Source organism: Canis aureus, unplaced genomic scaffold, assembly GCF_053574225.1.
Source record: "Canis aureus isolate CA01 unplaced genomic scaffold, VMU_Caureus_v.1.0 ptg000132l_RagTag, whole genome shotgun sequence".
Classification (NCBI taxonomy): Eukaryota; Metazoa; Chordata; class Mammalia; order Carnivora; family Canidae; genus Canis; species Canis aureus.
Genome location: NW_027554443.1, coordinates 297,579 through 320,985, shown reverse-complemented (window position 1 = coordinate 320,985; position 23,407 = coordinate 297,579). Strand labels below are relative to the sequence as shown.

At 38.5% G+C, this 23,407-nt stretch overlaps 1 protein-coding gene across 1 annotated transcript in view; it reads left to right on the top strand.

Annotated features, from left to right (window-relative positions):
- Positions 1 to 312: 312 nt before the first annotated feature.
- Positions 313 to 23,407, top strand: part of LOC144309647 (ankyrin repeat domain-containing protein 26-like) — a 61,547-nt gene continuing 38,452 nt past the window's right edge. Inside the window, exons 1-6 of the mRNA XM_077890737.1 lie at positions 313 to 374; positions 2,243 to 2,351; positions 12,096 to 13,046; positions 18,399 to 18,469; positions 19,016 to 19,109; positions 22,905 to 23,017. Of these exons, the coding sequence (XP_077746863.1) occupies positions 328 to 374; positions 2,243 to 2,351; positions 12,096 to 13,046; positions 18,399 to 18,469; positions 19,016 to 19,109; positions 22,905 to 23,017 (1,385 nt within the window). The 5' untranslated portion in view covers positions 313 to 327. The remainder of the gene's footprint in view (positions 375 to 2,242; positions 2,352 to 12,095; positions 13,047 to 18,398; positions 18,470 to 19,015; positions 19,110 to 22,904; positions 23,018 to 23,407) is intronic.

Here is a 23,407-nt window from a genome sequence, read left to right as displayed (position 1 = left end):
GGTAAAGAACCTTAAGCAGACTCTGTGCTGAGTGCAGCACCCAGTGCCAGGTTCAATCCTACAATTGTGAGATCATGACCTCAGCCAAAACCAATAATTGGATGCTTTACCACCTGACCCACCCTGATGCCTCCTGTATTTTATTTCTGTTTTTGTTTTTCCTCTGGTGTAGATTCTGTTAGCGTATTGACAATCCAGAATGCAATTCTTAAATACAAAAGATCAATAGAATTAAAAAGAAAAGACTGTGAACAACTTACAAGAAAAAATTTAAAAGTGGAATATAAGGTCAATGGACTAGAAAAGTTGCTATCAGAAACAAAAGAAATGAAATCTCAGTTAGAGCATCAAAAAGTGGAATGGGAACGAGAACTCTACAGTTTAAGATATGACGATCTTGGTTTTAAGGAAATATTTCAACTATTTACTTTTTTTTTTTAATAGACTCCACACTCAGCGTGGGGCTTGAACTCACAACTATGAGATCAAGAGTCACATGCTCTGTCAACTGAGCCAGCCAGGAACCCCTTGAAATACTTACTTTTATGCTGCAGATGTGTAGGAGAAGTTTTGTAATTGCTAATTTGCCTTCTGGGATTTTATAGGGAAGGAAACTCCGTTAGAAATGTGAAGTATCAGAAGATGAATGGGTAAAGAAGCAGTGGTCTATGTATATACAATGGAATATTCCTCAGCCATTAGAAACGACAAATACCCACCATTTGCTTCCACGTGGGTGGAACTGGAGGGTATTATGCTGAGTGAAATAAGTCCATCGGAGAAGGACAAACATTATATGGTCTCATTCATTTGGGGAATATAAAAATTAATGAAAGGGAATAAAGGGGAAAGGAGAGAAAATGAGAGGGAAATATCAGTGAGGGTGACAGAACATGAGAGACACGTAACTCTGGGAAACGAACAAGGTGTAGTGGAAAGGGAGGTGAGTGGAGGCTGGGGTGACTGGCTGATGGGCACTAAGGGGGGGCACTTGACGGGGTGAGCACTGGGTGATATGCTGTATGTTGGCAAATTGAACTCCAATTTTTTTTTAAAAAAAAGTTGTAAAGTGTGAGATTCTTTGAAATAATACTGCAAGGTTTTAACAGTGAATACTTCTAATAATTTAATGTATATTCTAAAGCATAATTTTAATGACCATGTAGAAGTCCATCATATGTAAACCTCATTATTTAACAAATTGAATTTTGGTTGTTTTCCATTTTCCTATAATTTAATTAATGCTATAAGGAATGTCTTTTATTTAATTCTGTTTCTACAGTCTTGGTTAATTGGAATAAATTCTTTAATATAGTATTGTGTTAATGTATAAAAATATTTAGTAGAGGTCTCTGATCCACATTTTTAAATTCTTCTCAGGAAATTTTATATTATATGCCCCCCAACAGAGTGTGAAATGGCCAATTTTTCTCAAGACAGAAAAATTGGTTTATTCTTAACATATGCAGGGGTTAAAAAGTAAAATGGAAAAATGATTAATGGTTAAGTTTTTTTTAACATTTCTCACATATATAAAGAAAATTAATTCAAAAGTCTATGCTGAAAGCACATCTTACTCTATTCTTTACTTAATTAATATGGATCCTGTGATGTTTTCAAAGGAGTTTTCAAATGATTTATAAAATACATAATGATCAACAAGGTTGAGAATATTACAGAATAAGAAACATAAAAAGCATGGGCAATAGATTTTAGGCTCCCTAGTCTAGTGCTGGATCAGAGTCATCTGCAGGTGTATGGTGTGTAAACGACATCTGCTGATGCTGTCTTACACTGAAGATCATTTTTAGAGGTACCTGTGATGTTTTGTGAAATAAAAATGTATTTCTAGTGAATTTATAAAGTTGTTGATAAACAGCAACTTCTCTTTTTAATTAGTAATGAAATGATTTGTCTTAATTGAAGTGTAATTATGACTTTGTGGAGAAAAATGACAATTTTGAACCCTTTCTTAAATAATTTCAGAATTCCTTTGCTTACAACATCTCCCAGAGTTATTACTGACTAAAACTTACTAAGTTGCAAAATGCTTTCTCATTGCTTCTTTTAAACTATATATCTTTTTGAAGATATTGAAGTGATAAATTGAAAAACATGAGCCCTAGAAAGGGAAAAAAATTGAGAACAGAAAAATTTCCTTTGGATAATGAACCAACATATGTGGAACCAGATCATAAAATAAAAGTTTTATTGCTAACAAAACAAATTTTAAAATGAACACATGCATTTGCAGATTGACCTTAAAACAAGAAAAAGAAAAAAGAAGAAGTGCTGAAATTTTATATATAAATATTAAGGAGCAATTAAGAAGTAAAGAAGAGCTGAGTGAAGTAAGTCAATCATAGACAGACAAACATCATATGGTTTCACTCTATGGGGACTATAAAAATACTGAAAAGGATTATAGGGGAAAGGAGAGAAAATCAGTGGGAAAAAGTAGAGAGGGTGACAACACATTAGAGACTCCTAACTCTGAGAAATGAACAAGGGATAGTGGAAGGGGAGGTGGGCGGGGGGTGGGGAGACTGGGTGACGGGCACTGAGGGGGCATTTGACAGGTGAGCACTGGGTGTTATGCTGTATGTTGGCAAATCGAACTCCAATAACAAATATACAAAAAAAAATAGTATTCCATCATGTAATACTCTGGGCATTCTGTTCTCGCGAAAGCTGCCTCTGAACATCATTTTGCTCTTCTATAACCTAGAGACACATTTTCATTAGGATTTTGGATCTTATCATTAAAAAAAAGTCAAAAGGCTTAAGAGAACTTAAAAAAAATGTTCAAGAGTGGTCTTTTTTATAACAAGGCTTTTCATCCTCAATGAATAATTCAAATTTTAAATTAAATGACAGCAAAATGTGCCATAGAGTAAAAATACAAGTAGACATAGTATTGTGAAATAAAATTTCTGTGTAAAACATTTAACTAGCTTCATCAGCATCTCAAGGAAATCTAGCTCATATTTCAACATTAAAAAATTCAAAACTGGGACACCTGGGGGCTCAGTGGGTTAAGTGTCCAACTCTTTTTATGGCTCAGGTCATGATCTCACGATCACGAGACTCCGAACCAGGTGAGGCTGGAGACTCAGATCATGAGACTCAGAACCAGAGTCTGCTGGAGATTCATTTCCCTCCCTCTCCCTCTACTCCTTTCCCCCCAGCCCATGCTCTGTGTAAAAATAAATACAATTCCATAAATCAATAAATCAATATAACATTTATCTCATTTTACCTTCCATCCCTTCATTCAAAATATATACATAGGGCATATGTGAGAGGTCAAGAATTCCAATAAGGTAGTAATTGTGGCTACAAAGATCATGGTTGCTATTAGGTTAAAATGAAATGTTTAATCTATTTGAAGCCTAACAATATGTATTATATCAAAGGGATACTATAAATAATATTGATGGAAATATACAATTACTGCCAAAAATTTACCTGATTCAAATTATTTTTTACACCCTTCAATTCCAAGTTTCGTCTTCTAAGATTAAGTTGAAGTTGTTTGATTTCAACTTCTTTACTATATTGCTCTTCTTTACTTCTTGTTTTTTATAATAAATTTATTTTTTATTGGTGTTCAATTTACCAACATACAGACTAACACCCAGTGCTCATCCCGTCAAGTGCCCCCCTCAGTGCCCGTCACCCATTCACCCCCACCCCCTGCCCTCCTCCCCTTCCACCACCCCTAGTTTGTTCCATGCACATTGAAGTTCCATGCACATTGAAGCAAATGCTGGTTATTTGTCATTTCTAGGGACTGAGTAATATTCCATTTTATATATAGACCACATCTTCTATATCCATTCATCATTTGATGGATACTCAAGCTGCATCCACCGTCTGGCTATTCTGGAAAATGCTGCTATAAACATTGGGGTGCAGGTGTCGCGGTTTTTCACAGCATCTCTATCTTTGGGGTAAATCCCGAGTGGTGCTATTGCTGGGTCATAGGGTAGCTCTATTTTTAACTCTTTGAGGAACCTCCACACAGTTTTCCATAGTGGCTGTACCAGTTCACATTCCCACCAACAGTACAAGAGGGTTCCCCTTTCTCCACCTCCTCTGCAACATTTGTTGTTTCCTGTCTTGTTAATTTTCCCCATTCTCACTGGTGTGACGTGGTATCTCATTGTGGTTTTGATTTGTATTTCCCTGATGGCAAGTGATGTGGAGTGTTTTCTCATGTGCTCGTTGGCCATTTGTATGTCTTTTTTGGTGAAATTTCTGCTCATGTCTTTTGCCCATTTCATGATTGGATTGTTTCTTTGCTGTTGAGTTTACTAAGTTCTTTATAGATCTTGGATACTAGCCCTTTACCTGATAGGTCATTTGCAAATAACTTCTCCCATTCTGTAGGTTATCTTTTAGTTTTGTTGACTGTTTCTTTTGCTGTGCAGAAGATTTTTATCTTGATGAGGTCCCAATGGTTTATTTTTGCTATTGTTTCCCTTTGCCTTCATAGATCTATCTTGCAAGAAGCTGCAGTGGCCGAGTTTACAAAGGCTGTTGCCTGTGTTCTCCTCTAGGATTCTTTTTTTTTCTTTTTTAATTTTTATTTATTTGTGATACTCACAGAGAGAGAGAGAGAGAATGAGGCAGAGACACAGGCAGAGGGAGAAGCAGGCTCCATGCACCGGGAGCCCGACGTGGGATTCGATCCTGGGTCTCCAGGATCGCGCCCTGGGCCAAAGGCAGGCGCCAAACCACTGCGCCACCCAGGGATCCCTCCTCTAGGATTCTGATGGATTCCTGTCTCACGTTTAGATCTTTCCTCCATTTTGAGTTTATCTTTGCGTGTGGTGCAAGAGAGTGGTCTAGTCTCATTCTTCTGCACGTGGCTGTCCAGTTTTCCCAGCACCATTTATTTTATTTATTTATTTATTTTATTATTATTATTTTTTATTTATTTATGATAGTCACAGAGAGAGAGAGAGGGAGGCAAAGACATAGGCAGAGGGAGAAGCAGGCTCCATGCACCGGGAGCCTGATGTGGGATTTGATCCCGGGTCTCCAGGATCATGCCCTGGGCCAAAGGCAGGCGCCAAACCACTGCGCCACCCAGGGATCCCCCCCAGCACCATTTATTGAAGAGAGCGTCCTTTTTCCAGTGGATAGTCTTTGCTGCTTTGTCAAATATAACTTGACCATGGAGTCGAGGGCCCATTTCTGGATTCTCTCTTCTGTTCTATTGATCTATTTGTCTGGTTTTGTGCCAGTACCACACTGTCTTGATGATCAAAGCTTTGTAAGACAACTTGAAATCCGGCATTGTGATGTCCCCAGCTCTGGTTTTCTTTTTCAATATTCCCCTAGCTGTTCGGGGTTTTTTCTGATTCCACACAAATCTTAAGATTATTTATTCCAGCTTTCTGAAGAAAGTGAAGAAAGTCCATGGTATGTGGATAGGAAAGCATTAAATGTAAATCGCCCTGGGTTAGCATAGACATTTTGACAATATTAATTCTTCCAATCCATGAGCATGGAATATTTTTCCATCTCTTTGTGTCTTCCTGGATTTCTTTCAGAAGTGTTCTGTAGTTGTTAGGGTATAAATCCTTTATCTCTTTGGTTAGGTTTTCCTTGGTATTGGTGGTGATCTCTCCTTTTTCATTCGTGATTTTATTAATTAGAGTCTTTTCTCCTTTGTTTTTTAAAAGGCTGGCTAATGGTTTACGTATCTTATTCTTCCTTTCAAAGAACCAACCTCTGGTTTTGTTGATCTGTTCCACAGTTCTTCTGGTCTCTATTTCATTGAGTTCTGCTCAAATCTTCACTCTCTCTGTTCTGCTTGGTGTAGGTTTTATTTACTGTTCTTTCTCCAATTACTTTAGGTGCAAGGTTAGCTTGTGTCTTTGAGGTTTTTTTCCAATCTTTTGAGGGATGCTTGTATTGCAATGCATTTCCCGCTTAGGATTGCTTTGGCTGTATCCCAAGGATTTTGAATGGTTGTATCTTCATTTTCATTAGTTTCCATGAATCTTTTTATTTCTTCTCTAATTTTCTGGTTGACCCATTCATCTTTCAGCAGGATGGTCTTTCTCCTCCCTGTGTTTGCGTTTCTTCCAGATTTCTTCTTGTGATTGAGTTCTAGTTTCAAAGCATTGTGGTCTGAAAATATGCAGGGGACAGTCCCAATGTTTTGGTATCGGGTGGCCTATTCTGAGAAAGTTCCATGAGAAGACTGTGTATTCAGTTGCTTTTGGATGTAAAGTTCTGTAAATATCTGTGAAATCCATGTGGTGTAGTGTATCATTTAAAGCTCTTGTTTCTTTGGAGATGTTGTGCTTAGAAGATCTGTCATTTGCAGAACGTGCCGTGTTTAAGTCTCCTACTACTAGTGTATTATTATCTAAGTATGCCCCTACTTTGGTTATTAATTCATTGATAGACTTGGAAGCTCCCACATTAGAAGCATAAATATTCATGATTGTTAGATCTTCTTGTTGGATAGACCCTTCAAGTATGATATAGTGTCCCTCTTCATCTCTTAACTGCAGTCTTTGGGATAAACTTTAATTTATCTGATATAAGGATGGCTACCCCTGCTTTCTTTTGAAGACCATGTGAATGGTAAATGGTTCTCCAACCTTTTATTTTCATGCTGTAGGTGTCCTTATATCTAAAATGAGTCTCTTGTAGACAGCAAATAGATGGGTCTTGAATTTTTTATCCAGTCTGAAACCCTGCGTTTTTTGATGGGATCATTTAGCCCATTCACATTCAGAGTACCTATTGAAAGATGTTAATTTACTGTCATTGTAATGTCTATTCAGTCCCTGCTTTTGTGGATTATTTCTTTGGGCTTCCTCTTTCTTTTACAGGGTCCCCATTAATATTACTTGCAGAGCTGGTTTGGTGGTCACATATTCTTTCAGCTTCTGCCTATCTTAGAAGCTCTTTATCCTATTCTGAACCAAAGGCTCACTGGATAGAGTATTCTTGGCTGCATGTTCTTGTCATGTAGAACCCTGAATATTTCCTGCCAGCTGTTTCTGGCCTGCCAGATCTCTGTGGAGAGGTCTGCTGTTAATCTAATATTTCTCCCCATATAAGTTAGAAATCTCTTGTTTCTTGCTGTTTTAAGGACTTTCTTTTTCTTTGGAATTTGCTTGTTTCACCATTAAATGTCGAGTTCTGCTTTTTTTCCCTTCCCCTTGGTGGGGGACCTCTCTATCTCCTGGACCTGAATGCCTTTTTCCCTCCCCAAAATTAGGGAAGTTCACAGGTATGATTTGTTCAAATATCCTTTCTGGCCCTCCTGTGGAACCCCAATTATGCGTATATTTTTTCTTTCCTTCTGAGGCTCTCGATTATTTCCCTTAACCTTTCCTCATGGTCTTTTAATTGTTTTTCTGTTTTCTCTTAAGCTTTCCTCTTTGCCATCAACTTGTCTTCTGTGGCACTCACTCTTTCCTCTAACTCATTAACCCTCATCGTTAGGACCTTCAGTTTGGATTGCATCTCATTTAATTAATTTTTAATTTTGGACTAAGTAGATCAAAATTCTGCAGTCATGAAGTTTCTTTAATACTCTCTGCTTTTTTACAGAGCCACCACTAGCTTTATAATTGTGCTTTTGAATTGGCTTTCTGACATCGAATTGTAATTCAAATTCTATAAGTCTGTGGAAGAGAGTACTGTTTCTGATTCTTTTGTGGTGAGATCTTCCTTCTAGTCATTTTGCTCACTGCAGAGTGGCTGTATGAACGGGCTGAGTCAAGAATATCAACCACAATCTAAGTCAATTTCACCTTAGATGATTGTTTTTAAACATTTCATTTATGTATTCATGAGAGACACTGAGAGAGGGGCAGAGACACAGGCAGAGGGAGAAGCAGGCTCCATGCAGGGAGCCTGATGTGGCACTTGATCCTGGGACTCCAGGATCATGCCTTGAGCTGAAGGCAGGCACTAAACCACTGAGCCACCCAAGGTTTCTTATCCTTCGATGATTCTGACAAGGTCCATGACATGAAATTGAAAACGAAGAGAAGAACAAAATAACACAAAATGACCACTAAAGTGAAAAACAAATTTTAAAACAAAGTAGTAGAAAATAAAAGGCCAAGAATGCCAAGGAAGAAAAAAAGAGAAAAAAAAAGCAAGGGTAAAGAGGGGAAAAAGAAAAAAAGAAGTAGAAAAATAAAATGTTGGGGGGGACTGGGACATGGTGGTGGTGATGAAGTTGTAGTGGAGGGAGAATGTAGTCTACCTGAGGGGTCCTAGGGGGTGATCCTCTTGGTCCTGGGTGTATTAAGTTCTGTATGTTAGAAGATACTGAGTCCCAAATTTCTATAAACCAGAAATACTTGTAGAGAGACCCAACATTGTTCCCCAAAACATAAATGAGATAAAAAGGGGGGCAGAATGGGAACGAAGAGAGAATAGAGTCTCACAGAATGAACCAGCACGGTATACCACTTGGTTCTGGGTGCATGCTCGTCCTGTTTTAGAAGGTATTGTGCCATTGTAGAACAAAATGAGGTAGAGAAAACAAAAAAGCACACACACACACAAAACATATCTCGTCTAGCTCCCAAAATTAAGTTGAGTATGTTGAAGGGAATCTAGAAGTGGAAAATCTATCTAAGACGTGTAATTGTAAAAATATGAGTCAAAAAGGAAGAAACCTGAAAATGAAGAGGTGGCAAAATATTGTAGTTAAGGTGGGAAAAGAGAAAGAAAATTGGAAACTTACAGTCTGATATAAAAATGAGTTGTACTGGAACATGGGGGGGGGCGGGGAAGAGGGGTACCCTCTAGTTCTATATACTGTAGATCCCTCGACTTCCCCTGGAGCTTTCCAGCGCTGCTGGGTGGGGAACTTGCTCTTCCCCTGTCCTTCCAGCTGGTCTTCTGGGGGAGGGGCGGGCTGTGCCGATTCTCAGGTGTGTGTACCTTGGGGAGCTGCCCCGCCCCCTGCTGGGTGCAGGGTCACGGGGAGCCGACCTGACCTCCTGTGAGGCCCGTGTCCCCTGGCGGCCACGCCTCTCCCAGGCACCGGGTGACACCAGGAGGGACAACCACACCGGCGGCGGCCAGGTCTCCCTGGCCCTGGAGGGCGCCCCCTGCAGTGACTCCCCCCATCTCCCAGTCCACAGGGGCCTGGATGCTCCCGGGGCAGGAGGGGCAGGAGCGTCCTCGCTGTCCTGGGCCCTCCCCGCCTCGGCCTGTCCCGGGGGGAGCAGGATCCCGGCTGTGTCCCCTGGGGTCCGGGGCCTGCGCTGCTGGAGTCTGGCTCCCGGAGCCCCTCCCGACACACCGGCTTCTCCCCGAGGCCCCGCGCAGCGCGCTCCAGCCCTTTACGGAGCTGGGCCGGTGTGGGGGGCGCTCGACCCTGCGCACTTCCTCTGTCAGTGACCCCGGAGACTGGAGGTCCCCACCCCCCACGTCCTGGCGGAGTTCCCAGCTGAGCGCCTTTCCATCCCGGAGGAATCCGGGGCGGATTTTAAAGCTCCCACTTGTCTGCTTCTCCAGGGCTGCGCTTACCCGCCTGGGAGGCTTTCCCCGCTGCAGGCCTCAGCCCGGCTCCTCCGGTGCCCCTCCCCACTTGATTCTTTTTTATTTTTCTCCGCCTCCCTACCTTGTTAGGAGCGAAAACCCTTCTCTCTGTAGCGTTCTGACTGTTCTCTCTTTAAATCTCAGTTCGGGGGGATCCCTGGGTGGCTCAGCGGTTTGGCGCCTGCCTTTGACCCAGGGCTGACCAGGGCTGAGTCCCGGATCGAGTCCCACGTGGGGCTCCCAGCATGGAGCCTGCTTCTCCCTCCTCCTGTGTCTCTGCCTCTCTCTCTCTCTTTCTCTATCATAAATAAATAAATAAATCTTTAAAAAAAAATTCTCAGGTCGGGCACTTGCCGGGGGAGGGGGGGCACTTGACGGGATGAGCACTGGGTGTTATACTATATGTTGGCAAATCGAGCTCCAGTAAAAAAGTAAATAAAAATCAATCATCAATCAATCTCAGGTCGAATTCGTAGGTGTTCAGGATGATTTGAAAGTTATCAAGGTAAGTTGGTGGGGCCAGGTGCTTGAGGATCCCTACTCCTCCCTCACCTTGCCCCCGCCCCACCCAAGATGGGATTCTAAACAATCACCTTTGCAAACGAAATGAGTCAGAAATGTCTCATACTAAAATGAATTCTGAGGTATTTTCTTTAGTTATTTTGAAGTACGTGTGTATGTATTTGTACGTATGTATATTTTATTTTTTGGAATTATTATTTTTCTCCATGCATGTGTATATTTCTAAAAAACCAACCCTGTACATTATGGTAAGTACAGAGGATTTTAAAAGAATACATATATATTTGTGGGTGAGTGTGTGTGTATGTATATACATATATACATACGTACATACATACACATACGGGTCTATATAGGGAGGAGTGAAGTTTGTAGTCCATTCATTAATTTAAATGCATTTGTCTGCAGGTGTCAAATAGTGACATTCATAATGCCCTTATCTGAAGTAGAAGTTTTTATTATTTTGGAAAATAGTATGGAATTTATGAGCTTTCCATAAGCACAAAACTCTTGCTACTAACAACATATGTTTTAGTTTTTGGCAATTCCTTCACCACCTCTATATTCATAGAGGGGTTAGTTTCACACTTCCACTGATGAACAGGAGGAAAAGTGTAGCCCGTTTTAAGACCTTACTTCAGATGTTAGTCTCCTACTTTTGAGATGAGTAACAATTTGCTCCAAGTAGTATCTGATTTCATTACAAGGAGCTTTTTTTTTAAATTTTTTAATTTATTTATGATAGTCACAGAGAGAGAGAGGCAGAGACATAGGCAGAGGGAGAAGCAGGCTCCATGCACCAGGAGCCCGATGTGGGATTCGATCCCGGGTCTCGAGGATCGCGCCCTGGGCCAAAGGCAGGCGCCAAACCGCTGCGCCACCCAGGGATCCCTACAAGGAGCTTTTGAAATAATCATATGCTGTAATATATACTTACTGATAATTTATTGATAAGTCTTTTGTTCCTAGTAAAATAGCTCAGTGTATTTTCCCCTCTTCTGCATTTATTGCCATTTTAAACATCTGAAGAGGAAATAAAATTAGTTGCAGCCACAAATAATCTCATGATTTTTCTAGGAGCTACATAAATTTTACCTTAGTTAGTATTGGTATTTTGAAATATAAGGCTTTTTATTTTCTTTTTAAAAGACTTTATGGATTCATTTGACAGAGCACAAGCAGGGGGAGTGGAGGCAGAGGGAGAGAGAAAAGCAGGCTTTCTGTGGAGCAGGGAGCCTGACACGGGACTTGCTCTCAGGATCCGGGGACCATGACCTCAGCCGAAGGCAGAGGCTTAACTGACTGAGCCACCCAGCCACTCCTGAAATACAAGGCTTCTTTTGTATTTAAGATTCACACTAGAGAAGTAGCTGCAGTTTGGTGCCAGAATAGTGGTAGTGGGTACAAAGACCTGGGGAATGTCCTGCAGCTCACTTAGTATTTTTAACCTCTCCATTCTGGAATTGTGATAACTAAAAGAGATAATTAATGTGTGCAGACATGTTTGTAGTACAATGCCTAGATTTATTAGTTATCAGTAGATAAAATTCTTATAACTGAGTATAGAAATGTTAGAAAAGTCGAATACGTATGGAATATTCTCAGGACAAAGTGAGGTTAGGAAATTGAATCTGTCCAAATATATGCAGAGCTAAGGGTTTTCCTGTGGACTGTGTTAGACATGAGACTATAAACTCAATTTTAGTGTAGTCAGATGTATTAGTTTTTTTCTTTCAAGCCTTCTGAGTTTGTTGTAAACCAGAGAAAGACCTTTCCAATTCTGAGATTCTTAGGATTTTGTCATGATTTCTTTTTCCTTTCATGCATTCATTGCTTTCAATTAAACTTTTGAACTTTGGGGAATTTATGCTTGTATAAAAGTTTGAGCTTGGATCCAACTTTGTGTTTTTCCAGTTGGATATCCACTTAACTGCAACCCATTCCTTGTATAAACATAGGATATTCTTTGATTTCAGAGAAAATCATGATAATGTCATTTTATTGAGTTCCAGCTAAAAGACTCTTGTTTTACTTAGGTTTCTCCTCCTCATGAAAAAGAAAAAGGTCTGTTACATGAAAACCGCATGTTGCAAGATGAACTTGCCATGCTAAGACTGGAAATAGACACAATAAGGAATCAGAAGCAGGAAAAGAGGTATTGTGAAGACACTGAAACTGAAAAAGAAAAGAATGACAGTCTTCAAAACGCCATAAAACTGAATGAGGTAACATTAACAAATACAGTATTCCAATCTAGTGGGCAGCTGAATGTTGTGACAACTGAGAATACCATGCTGAACTCTAAATTGCTGGATGAAAAGCTAAACAGAGAAAGACTGGAAGCAAAACTTCAATCATACCGAGCTAGACTCGCTACAGCTATACAGGATCGTGATCAAAGTCAGGCATCAAAAAGAGACCTAGAACTTGCTTTCCAGAGAGCAAAAGATGAGTGGTGTCATTTACAGGACAAAATGAACTTTGAGATGTCTAACCTAAAAGATAACAATGAGGTGCTTTCTCAGCAACTTTCTGAAGTCGAAAGTAAATTTAATGCCCTAGAAATTGAGCTCCAGTATACAAGAGATGCTCTCAGAGAAAAGACGTTGGCTTTAGAACATTTACAAAGAAACCCAAAACAAACACAGGGTCAGAAGAAGGAAATTGAGCAGAAATCTCAAAACGAACAAGGTAAAGTGAATAAATACATGGGAAAGCATGAATCCTTAGAAGAGAAATTATCTCAACTAAAAATTGAAAATATGTTGCTCCGAGAGCAACTAGATGATGCCTACAGCAGAGTGGAATGCAAAGAAAAGACTATAATTGATCTCGAAGACCAGGTTCAGGTTATTGTAAGAATGGTTCGAGTTGCAGGTGAAAAACGAGCTCTTCTACTGCGAGAAAAAAATAAGGAGTTAATCAATAAATGTAAACAGATAATGGAAAGAGCATTTAGATATGAAGATGAGAAAGAAGAAAGAGAAGTAAGTATTCAGAAAGACAAATATTTTTCAAGCTTCCTATTAGAAAGTTCAAAGTAATGTTTGGTTATGGCTTATTAGTACTATTTTTTTTTTTTTGGAGAGAAATAGTGCACCTGCACCTAAATGGGAGTGGGGCAGATGGAGAGGGAGAGAGAATCCAAAGTGGGCTCTATGCCCAGTGCAGAGCTCCACTTCATGACCCCGAGATCACAACCTGAATGATTATGGGTCAGTTTTGAATCTTCATAACTTGTATCCAGCAAATAAAAATTAGACCTGAAAGGTTCTTTAATTTGAATAAAAATGCACGTCATCTATGAGAAACTTCAAGAGGTTAAGTTATACATTGTTAAAGAAAGGAGTCTGATATTAATAATTTATTGTTAGTACTACTAAAATAGTTTTAATTCTTGTCACCACGTTTTAATACCATGATGAACAGATAAGTGGAAATGCTCATACCTGAGTGTTTTGACCTTGAGGTTCAAATAAGTGGATTACCTTGACAACTAACTCCAGATTTGTCACATGAACTGAAGTGTAGGTGCTGTATCTCAGTACTTTTTTTTGATAGCTTTTTAAGCATTTTCAGTTAGCATACTTTTATTTTTATTTATGTAAATTTAAATGTTTAGTCTCAAATCATTTATTCTTGTGACCTTTTCACTCTTTGAAGGCATCTACTTTTCACTAAATCATAATTTGAGATAACTGGTGACTTAGCAAAGCTGTATTTGATTTCATCTTCCCACCACGGTTTATAATTTAAGCATTTTTTAAATAATTTGCTCATTTCAAAACTCCATTGGTAACTACCATTTGGGCTTAAAATTTTCCAATAGAATTGTATCTTTGTGATTTATTAATTTGGCACTGGATCTCCATTTTCAGGCTACTGAGGGAGGGATGGCAGGATTCTTGTATAGCAGGAGTGGAGTGAGCATGAACAGGGGAGGGATCTCTAGGAGCTGAGGCCAGGAGGGAGGCAGAAGCCAGGTTATGTAGGGGGCTTGAGGGCCATTAGTATGACTTCACATTTGTTCTGAGATAGTAACCTATTGGAAGGATTTGAGCAGAGGATTGAGTATGTGAAGAACTTGGAAGCTAATTTTAGCCTCTAATAAAAAAGAGAGAAAATATTTGATTAATGTAGAATTTACCACTGCTAGTCTCACCTATACAATACCCATTTCTTTTTGAGACTTCAGCAGGCTGGGAAGCTTTGCAAATTCATCAACAAGGAATGGAGAGTGGGGCTGAAATAATTATCTGTGTAACATAATACTGACTAGGCAGGAGGGATAACACTTTTTGTGTCTTTAACTGAATTCACTTAGCAGTGTGTACATTCTAGGAATAAAAGGTGAGTTGATGTATGTGGTGATAAAGTACATACGTTAGAATTATATTATTAACATAATAATAGGATGATTTCTAAAATCAGTAACAGAAGGTCTTATTAGGTAGTTATGAGAGAACTTCAACAAGAACTGGCTGATGCCCTAAAAAAGCAATGTATGTCACAGGCTTCACCGGAGTTATCACATTATCGTATTAATTTAGAAGATGAGGTACAGGATTTAAAAACATTGGATCAAATCGAAAGTCAGATATGTATTACATATAACATGTCAACAGTTCATCTGTAGCTGGTTAAATAATATAAATGTTTTAGGATGCTAATTTCCATGGACCACTTTCTTTTGTATTTTCATTTCAATTTAGCATAATTTTAGTGTCTTCACCATGCACTTATTTATTAAATTCTGACTTTTCATTCTGCTCTCTCTGTGTTCTATGTTTTTCCATTTACCCATTCACAGAAATTGAGGGACTTTTTTTCTCCTGCTATACGATTTTTTTTAACGATTTATTTATTTATTTGAGAGAGAGAGAAAGAATGCATGTCCATGCACACTCATGAGTAGGGGGAGGGGCACAGGGAGAGAGAAAGAATCTCCAGGAGATTCCCTGCTGAGTACAGAGCCCCATGCCAGCTTAAACCCACCACCAATGAGATCATGACCTGAGCTGAAATCATGAGTTGGACGCCTAAACCAACTGAGCCACCCAGGTGCCCTAAAAACAATGTTTTCTAATGAGATCTCTATTACCATGATGAGGCGAGCTAGATAAAATCAGAAGATAAGGTTTAACGGAATGTTTCAGAAAATCGTCTTACTTCTCATCTTCACTTTTATTGATGGATATAGACTCTGTACTGATTTCAGGAAAACTTGTAAAGAAAGGTTACGACTAGTGGAACTGAGGCATTTCCTTCATTTTCTTTTCCTTTTATATATTTATTTTTAATATATTTATTTATAAATATTATAAAATATTTATATTTTTAATATTTATATATTAAAATGCATGGAAATATTCAGATGATGTATATAAAGCCAAAAGAGAGAATTAAGAAAATTATCTAGGTCCTGCCATTGACTCTTTTTAAAAGCTTTATTGAGCTATAAATACACCTACCATACAGTTGACCCATTTAACATGTGTTGTTGTCGCTGAGTATATTTATAGGGTTTTGCAACTATCACTGCCATCAGAACATTTTCGTCACCCTGAAAAAAAACCCTTAGCTGTTGCCCTTGACCTCGGGCAACCAGAAGTCTACTTCTTGTCTCCATAGAGTTGCCTATTGTGAATGTTTCCTATAAAGGGAGTCACACCATGTGTGGTCCTTTGCGACTCGCTTCTTTCACTTCCTGTTTTCAGGGTTCGCCTGTGTTCTAGCATCTGTCAGTGCTTCATTTCTTTTTCTGGTCAGACAGTCCTCCATTGTGGGCTAACGCCCTTGTTCATTCATCATTTAATGCACCTTTGGGTTATTTCCACTTTGTGGCCATTAATAATGCTGCTGTGAACATTGGTTTAGTTGTGTGGACATCTGTATTTCTCTGCCATCAGATTTTATCCTTTAAGTTAATTGGGGTGATTTTACCATCTCTCACCCTTTTTTATTTACTCATTCTACCCTTTCTGTCTTTTTAGTTTCCCTTCCTCTTGCCTAATCCTACACTATTGAGTCCTGGCTCATTGTCTCTCATTCTCCATGAGGCTTTCTCTGATTATTGTAACTCCCCCTGAACTTACTTTCTTCACCCGTATTATCTAGTCTGTGCAGACCAGTTTAGTCCTTTATTTTACATGTATTATCTAGTCTGTGCAGACCAGTTTAGTCCTTTATTTTACATTGTTTTTATTTTTTTTCATGAGCGATAATTCTGTCTTCTTATGTACAAATGTATCTAAGAGGGAAAATATTTTATGTGTATGGTACCTGTCCTTGCCTAAATTTGAGAATATCTTAACAGTTTTTAGGATAAAATTAAGTACTTTATACCATAGCAGTAATTTCTGATTGAAACACATTGACATAACAAAGCTGTATTCTAAATGTATTTTAAGCAGTTAAGTGTAAAACTGAAAGCATTTAATCCGATCGGACAAAGTATTCAATCAGATGCTGTTTTTTTCTGATTATGGCAAAACAGTCTAAATATGCCTGCCTTCATTATGCAACCAGAACTGAGATTTACAGAGTTCCAGCACTTTACCAACTATAAAGCTCTGAGGACAGGTTTTTTTTTAAGTTTATTTATTTTATATAATCATTACATCTATTGTGGGGCTTGAACAGGAACTGAAGGTTAACCGTTGGATGTTCTTTTAACTGAGCCAGCGGGTGCCCCTGAGGGCAGCTTTTCTGATATGCCACACCACGGAGCCTTAATCTCTACTCATCAGAGTACTTGCTAAAGCCCTCTAACATAAACAGTTGCTAAGATGAACAATATGAACATAAAATGATTTGGGAACATTGGTTTAGCAAGAGTCCATTATTTCCACGTCAGTGGCTTTACCTTGCCTCTGATGGTCATGTAAGTTATGTATCACTCAGTGTAGGAGTTACTGTTTGCACTGTAGTCCATGAGCATTGTTCACTGAGTAGTATAGAGAGGAGGTAAATTAAAATTATTATAAGTGGAGGAAAGTACCATTGGCTAGTGGAATTTTTGAAAGTTTTTTCTTGAAGATTTAAAAAAAATTAACTTTTGTTTATTTACTCATAAGAGACAGAAAGAGAGGCAGAGACACGGGCAGAGAGAGAAGCAGGCTCCATGCAGGAAGCCTGATGTGGGACTTGATCCCAGGACTCCAGGATCAAGCCTGAGCCAAGTCCCAGTTCAAGTGATACATAACCGCTGAGACACCCAGGCGTCCCTTTTTTTAATATTTTACTTGAGAGAGAGAGAGAGAGAGGGAGAGGGAGAGAGAGAGAGAGAGAACATGAGTGCACAAGCAGGGGGAGGGGCAGAGAGAAAGGAAGAAGCAGACTCCCTGCTGAGCAGGAACCCTGATGTTGGGGTCTCAATCCCAGGACCCCAAAATCATGATCTGAGCCCACAGCAGATGCCTAACTGACTGAGCCACTGAGGCACCTGTAGTGAAAGTGTTTTGAAGTCCTGAGGCTATATCCTGGGCCTTATGCTCCCCATTTGCTACCGCTTTCAGTGGTATGAAGAATGATTTCAATATAACTTGTGTAAGAGACCACTTTCATTGGCCTGCCGTCTGCCTAAAATATCAAATATCATTAGAACGTAAAACACAACAACAATAATAATGCTAATTGCAGACACTTAGAATTTGGTATGTGCCACATACTCTTCTAAGTAGTTTATGTATATTCCCTAATTTAAACTTCCGACTATCACAGTGAGGTAGATACTATTATTAACTTCATTTTACACATGAAGAAACTGAGACACAGAATTTGAAGTAATTTTTCAAGGTCAAACAGCAAATGCCCAGGGGAGCTGGGAATTCAAATCCAGGCATTCTGGTTCCTACAGAGATCCTGCCTCAGAAGCTGTTACTTGAAATATCTGAGTGTCCCTGAAAGCAGCATGTTAACTTGTATAATCACTGGAATGCCCATGGTGATTTGTAAATGTGAATATTTAAAATTATAATTGATGTGGTGCTTGGAATAGAAAACTAGAAAAGTTTACCATAAGGTAATTTCCTGTCTTTCTGCCTTTGAACAATACGTAAATTTGTATGTGTACCTGATAAAATATAATTTAAAAACGTTAGAATGTTGTTTTTTAATACTAGAAGAGTGCTCAGAAAGCTTTTCTGTCAGGGGATTGTAAATATTTTGGGCTTTGCAAGTCATAGGTCTCTATTGTAGCAGTATAATTCTGGGGAAGCCTTAAATCAGTATGTAGAGGAAAATGTGGCTGTGTCCAGTGACATTGTATTTACAAAAACAGATGATGGTGGTTTTATACTAGATTGTCAGTAGTTAAAAGTATTTCTTTTCTTTTTTAGCTACAAGAAGCAAAGGAGTTACAAACAAAGGTTGTAAGGTGCATTCAGAAGTTCAGAGATGACATAAAAAAGTATGCAATTTATTTTAAGATTTTATTTATTCATGAGAGACACAGAGAGAGACAGAGACATAGGTAGAGGGAGAAGCAGCCTCCCTACAGGAAGCCTGATGCAGAACTCAATTCTGGGACTCCAGAATCGTGCCCTGATCCAAAGGGAGGCTCTCAACCACTGAGCCACCCAGGCGTCCCGCAACAGGACAAGTGAAAGCAGCACAGAAAATAACTTGAGTATTTATAAAGCAGATAAGTAGTATAGTATGAGAAATATATCCATTATGATAAATACATCGTTGTTTAGCTGGGTAAAAATATCAGCTTTGTGGGATTTTGAAATGCATAATTTTTGCTTACGATCCTTTTTTTTTTCTTTTTTGCTTACGATCTTTAAATTTTGTACATTAACCCCAAAACACAACCAGAAAAATGGCACAATTGCCAAATCTACTTTTTAAATTTCTAAGAATTTATGTAAGACCTTTAGATGTTTGTTTAGAAATTATGTGGTATGTTTAAAATTTGTGTCTGAGAATAAATATTTTAAAATATGCATTTTAGGCTTGAAGTTGAAAATGCCGAGTTAAAAGTTACAGTCAAGGAGCAAGCAGGCCAAATTGAACAGCTTCAGAAAGACCTGTTAAGTTCAAGTTCGGTAAGTCAGTCTCTTAATTTCTGTCCTAAGGAGAAGGAATTTTTATATCTCTAGTAGTAGTGTATAAGAACATTTTGGATAATATGAAAATTCTCACTCATAAAAATATTTATTATATTCATATGGTTGCTATTTAACTACTCTTGGTATAATTCCTCTTTATAGATAAAGTTGACTGAATGCATAAATTAATCATTTTTGTAGTAAGATTTTAATAAAAAGGATTGTGATAGCCTAAGCAAAACAGTATTTTATATATATATATATCACATTTTGTTTATCTGTCAGTGATCATTTGGGTTTTTCTACCTCTTAGCTATTGTTGGTAATGCTGCTATGAATATTGGTATACTAATGTCTGAGTCCCTGCTAATATTTTTCAATATGTTTAAAATTCCCCAAACTTTGAGTAATAATTTGATCTTGAATGCTGACTTTCTCTTGTAATCTCAACCCTTCACTGAGATTTTGAGAATGAATTACTTTACTAATAATTTGTGGTGATTTGTAATTACAAATTGGTAGTGTGTTGCCTTCATTAAGAATGACTACGAGGGGGATCCCTGGGTGGCTCAGTGGTTTGGTGCCTGCCCTGGGCCCAGGGCATGATCCTGTAGTCCCCGGATTGAGTCCCACATGGGGCTCCCTGCATGGAGCCTGCTCCTCCTCTGCATGTGTCTCTGCCTCTGTGTGTGTGTGTGTGTGAGTGTGTTTGTGTGTGTCTCATAAATAAATAAATAGAATCTTAGAAAAAAGCAGAATGACTACTAGGTAATTATGCAAACATTTTTCTCAAAGGGATGTAGTTTTCTCCTTGTTGGATTTTGTAAAGGAAAAGAGATGCCAGTGAAAAAGTAGAAATGACTGCTCAGTCAGGGCCTTAGAGAGTAACCTAGTGCTCCTAGCATTCATTGCAAGTTCAGAAACGAATGTTTTTCTATTACCTTGAGTTAATCATACTTTCAGAGATTTAACAGTCCAATCTCAGAAAAGATTAATGTGCAATCCAGGACTCCAGTTTATTGATAGGTAGTGAAAACTATATAACCATTTATAAGCAGTACAGGATTATCGTGCCATTCATACCGTCCTTTGTAGGAGTGGCTACCAATGATTTAAGATGAGAAGATTGCTTTGGGACTTCTAAGTTGGAACTATGAGGTAGATGGACCTACAACTAGTTTCTTTCAGTGACATAAGTTAGGTACATGCAAATTTCATTAAACAATCATACCTATCAGGGGAACTAGCACATTCTGTTGACTGGTCCTTTCTGTGGCCAAAGAAACATCGAAAAAAACTTTTTTTCCTGACTTCATATAAAACTGCTCAAGTTGCTTTACTGTACTTTTCATGCAGTTAACTTGACAAGGAGTCTTCTCTCTGACTGAGAGTGCCATGAGTTGTCCCCCTACAATATCACACAGGAATCTATTAGGAAGCCACCACATATTACAGAGTTTGTAAGAATATCCATAGATAATTCTGCATATTCCTATAGAAATGAATTAGGGTTATGGTATAAAATGATTAGCCACTTTAAGCTTACCCTATAAAATAAAAACTTAAATAGCTTTCCAGCAACTTAGTTCATAGCCCTAATTTCTCTAGAAGGTTCTCACCTCATGAATCCCCAGGACAGAGACTACATCTGTGTTAAGATATTTCATGGACACCATTTTGAGGTGAAGAAATATGGATTGGGAAGAAGAGTTAGCTCTAGCTGACTTAAGCCTCTGAAGAAAATAGTCAAGTATGTGTCTGAAAAGAACTTAGAAGAAGACTTCCGTAAGTTCACGTCTCTATGGAATAGGAAAGTATTCAAAAGGAAACAAAGGCAAACCGTTCATAATCCAACCCTTGGGAAGAACTTTTGCATTATTTTTTTTTTGAACTTTTGCATTATAAAAGAAAAGCAAGACAAAGTACAATGGTCAGCATCCTGAGGGTAAAGGTGCCCCCCCCCAGATTAAAAAATAATACACTGGGATCCCTGGGTGGCACAGCGGTTTGGCACCTGCCTTTGGCCCAGGGCGCGATCCTGGAGACCCGGGATCGAATCCCACGTCGGGCTCCCGGTGCATGGAGCCTGCTTCTCCCTCTGCCTGTGTCTCTGCCTCTGTGTGTGTGTGTGTGTGTGTGTGTGTGTGTGTGTGTGTGTGACTATCATAAATAAATTTTAAAAAATTAAAAAAAATACACTCGGGATGCCTGGGTGTCTCTCTCATTAAGCGTCTGCCTTCAGCTCAGGGCATGATCCTGGAGTCCTGGGATGGAGTCCTCCATGGGGCTCCCTGCATGGAGCCTGCTTCTCTCTCTACCTGTCTCTTTGCCTCTCTCTCTCTCTCTCTCTCTCTCTGCCTCTCTCTCCCTGCCCCCCCGCCCTCTCCCTCCGTACCTCTCATGAATAAATAAATGAATAAATAAAATCTTTAAAAAATAACTCAAAGTAATCCCAAAAAGAGTCAAGATAAAATGTACAAGATTAACTGTGTGAGGTGCCTGTGTGGCTCAGTGGGTTAAACATCTACCTTAGGCTCAGGTCATCACCTCAAGGTCCCAGAATCGAGTCCTGTATACATCAGGCTCCCTCTGCAGCAGGGAGTCTGCTTCTCACTCTGTATCTGCTCCTCTCCCCATTCATGCTCTCTCTCTCTCAAATACATAAATTAAAAAAATATATAAAAATAACAGATTAGCTAACTAGAAAGGTAATGCACATCAGGTAACAGGTATTGAATGTGTGGTTGAAAATATTGTCTATGAGGAACTAGAAGGAAGATGGAAGCATACACATGACCTCAGTAAATGGGTCAAGGCTGAAAGTATAGAATAGAGCATCTGGTTTTGAAGCCTTGGGATTTGGAGAACTCTGAGAGGATGTGAAAAAGAGGAATAGCAAGGGTCCAAGGACTGAATGTCAGCGTTTGCTGTCATTTAGAAATGAAATGGGATTAGAAGAGCAGAGGGAAGATGTGGCATTGTTTTCAGCTGCTGCTGAGAAGTAAAGCAGGATCAGGACTTGTAAAAACAGATCCTTGATGATTGTCAAAACTTTTTAGTGGAATTCCAGGATTGAAAGTCAGATTTTAGTGTAAAAGACGCGATGAAAAGATGAATCTGTGGCTGAGATGACACATTAAAGAATGTTCGAGTCCAGTGAAAGGGGAAAAGCAAGATGATCGAAAATGCTGCAAGAGTAAGGAAACGTTTTTATAGAATATTGGGAAGCCTTGAATTTTATTTAGAGAGAAAAGTGGTCAATAGAAAAGAAGACATTGAAATCTTGCAGAGAAATGTTTGAAATGCTTGCAGAGAAGGAGAGTATCTCATCCTAAAGTCAGATGATCATCAAAATTATAATGGGGACAGTATGGGAATTTTTCAGAGACTGTATCTTAAGCTGTGATCTCACAAAACCCAGAGTATCTTAAGACATTGGTGAAACTGCTTCTAGGACATCTCTAGAAACTCAGATGTAAGTATAGCCACCTTAAAGATTTTTTCATTAATGTGGATTAAAAACCTCTGTATTTCCCAAGTAAATTTTGGCAATTTAAATTCTAGAAACAAAAATGATGAAAATATAAACTCAGTTGAAGCTGTTTTAACAAACATCCTTATTTTTGAGATTTCTTTTCATTGACATTTGGTTCATAACCTACATTTTATATGTATTTTATAAACCTGTCTAAACACATATTACTCATGGATTCATGAGAAATAGCATTTTATAAAAGAAGAAGGAGTCTCTTGATTTTTGAAACTAATGTTCTTAAAAAATTGTTTCCAAAGTGTGGTGATGAAAAGGAAAACCTAAAGAAATGTATGGAGTTAAAACAGCCTTTGCAGTTCAGGTTGGATCAAGAAGTGAAGAAAAATGAGGAATTGGAAAAAGAGAATACTGGGTAAGACTAATATTTCACATCACTTTAACCATTAATTAACTAATTTATCTGTAATTGTAGTTTATAAAAACCTAAATAGAAATTCTTGCCAAAATACTACATTTACTCTTCCGTGATTCCTTAAATAATAACAACAATGCCTTTGACATATATTGTCAACTGCGCTTTTCATTGTCCACCGTGAATTTTTTCTGCAAGATATCTTTGTTCTTAGGTAATCTTTCCTTTTAATAGTGTTCTTTTCTTAGAGCAGATATCCTAATCTCTAAAAACTTAACTGTGTCATATAACAACATCAAAAGTTATCTTGGATTTGCTTGTATTTCTTTTTATTTTATATTATTTATTTGAATTCAAATTAATTAACTTATAGTGTAATATTAGTTTCAG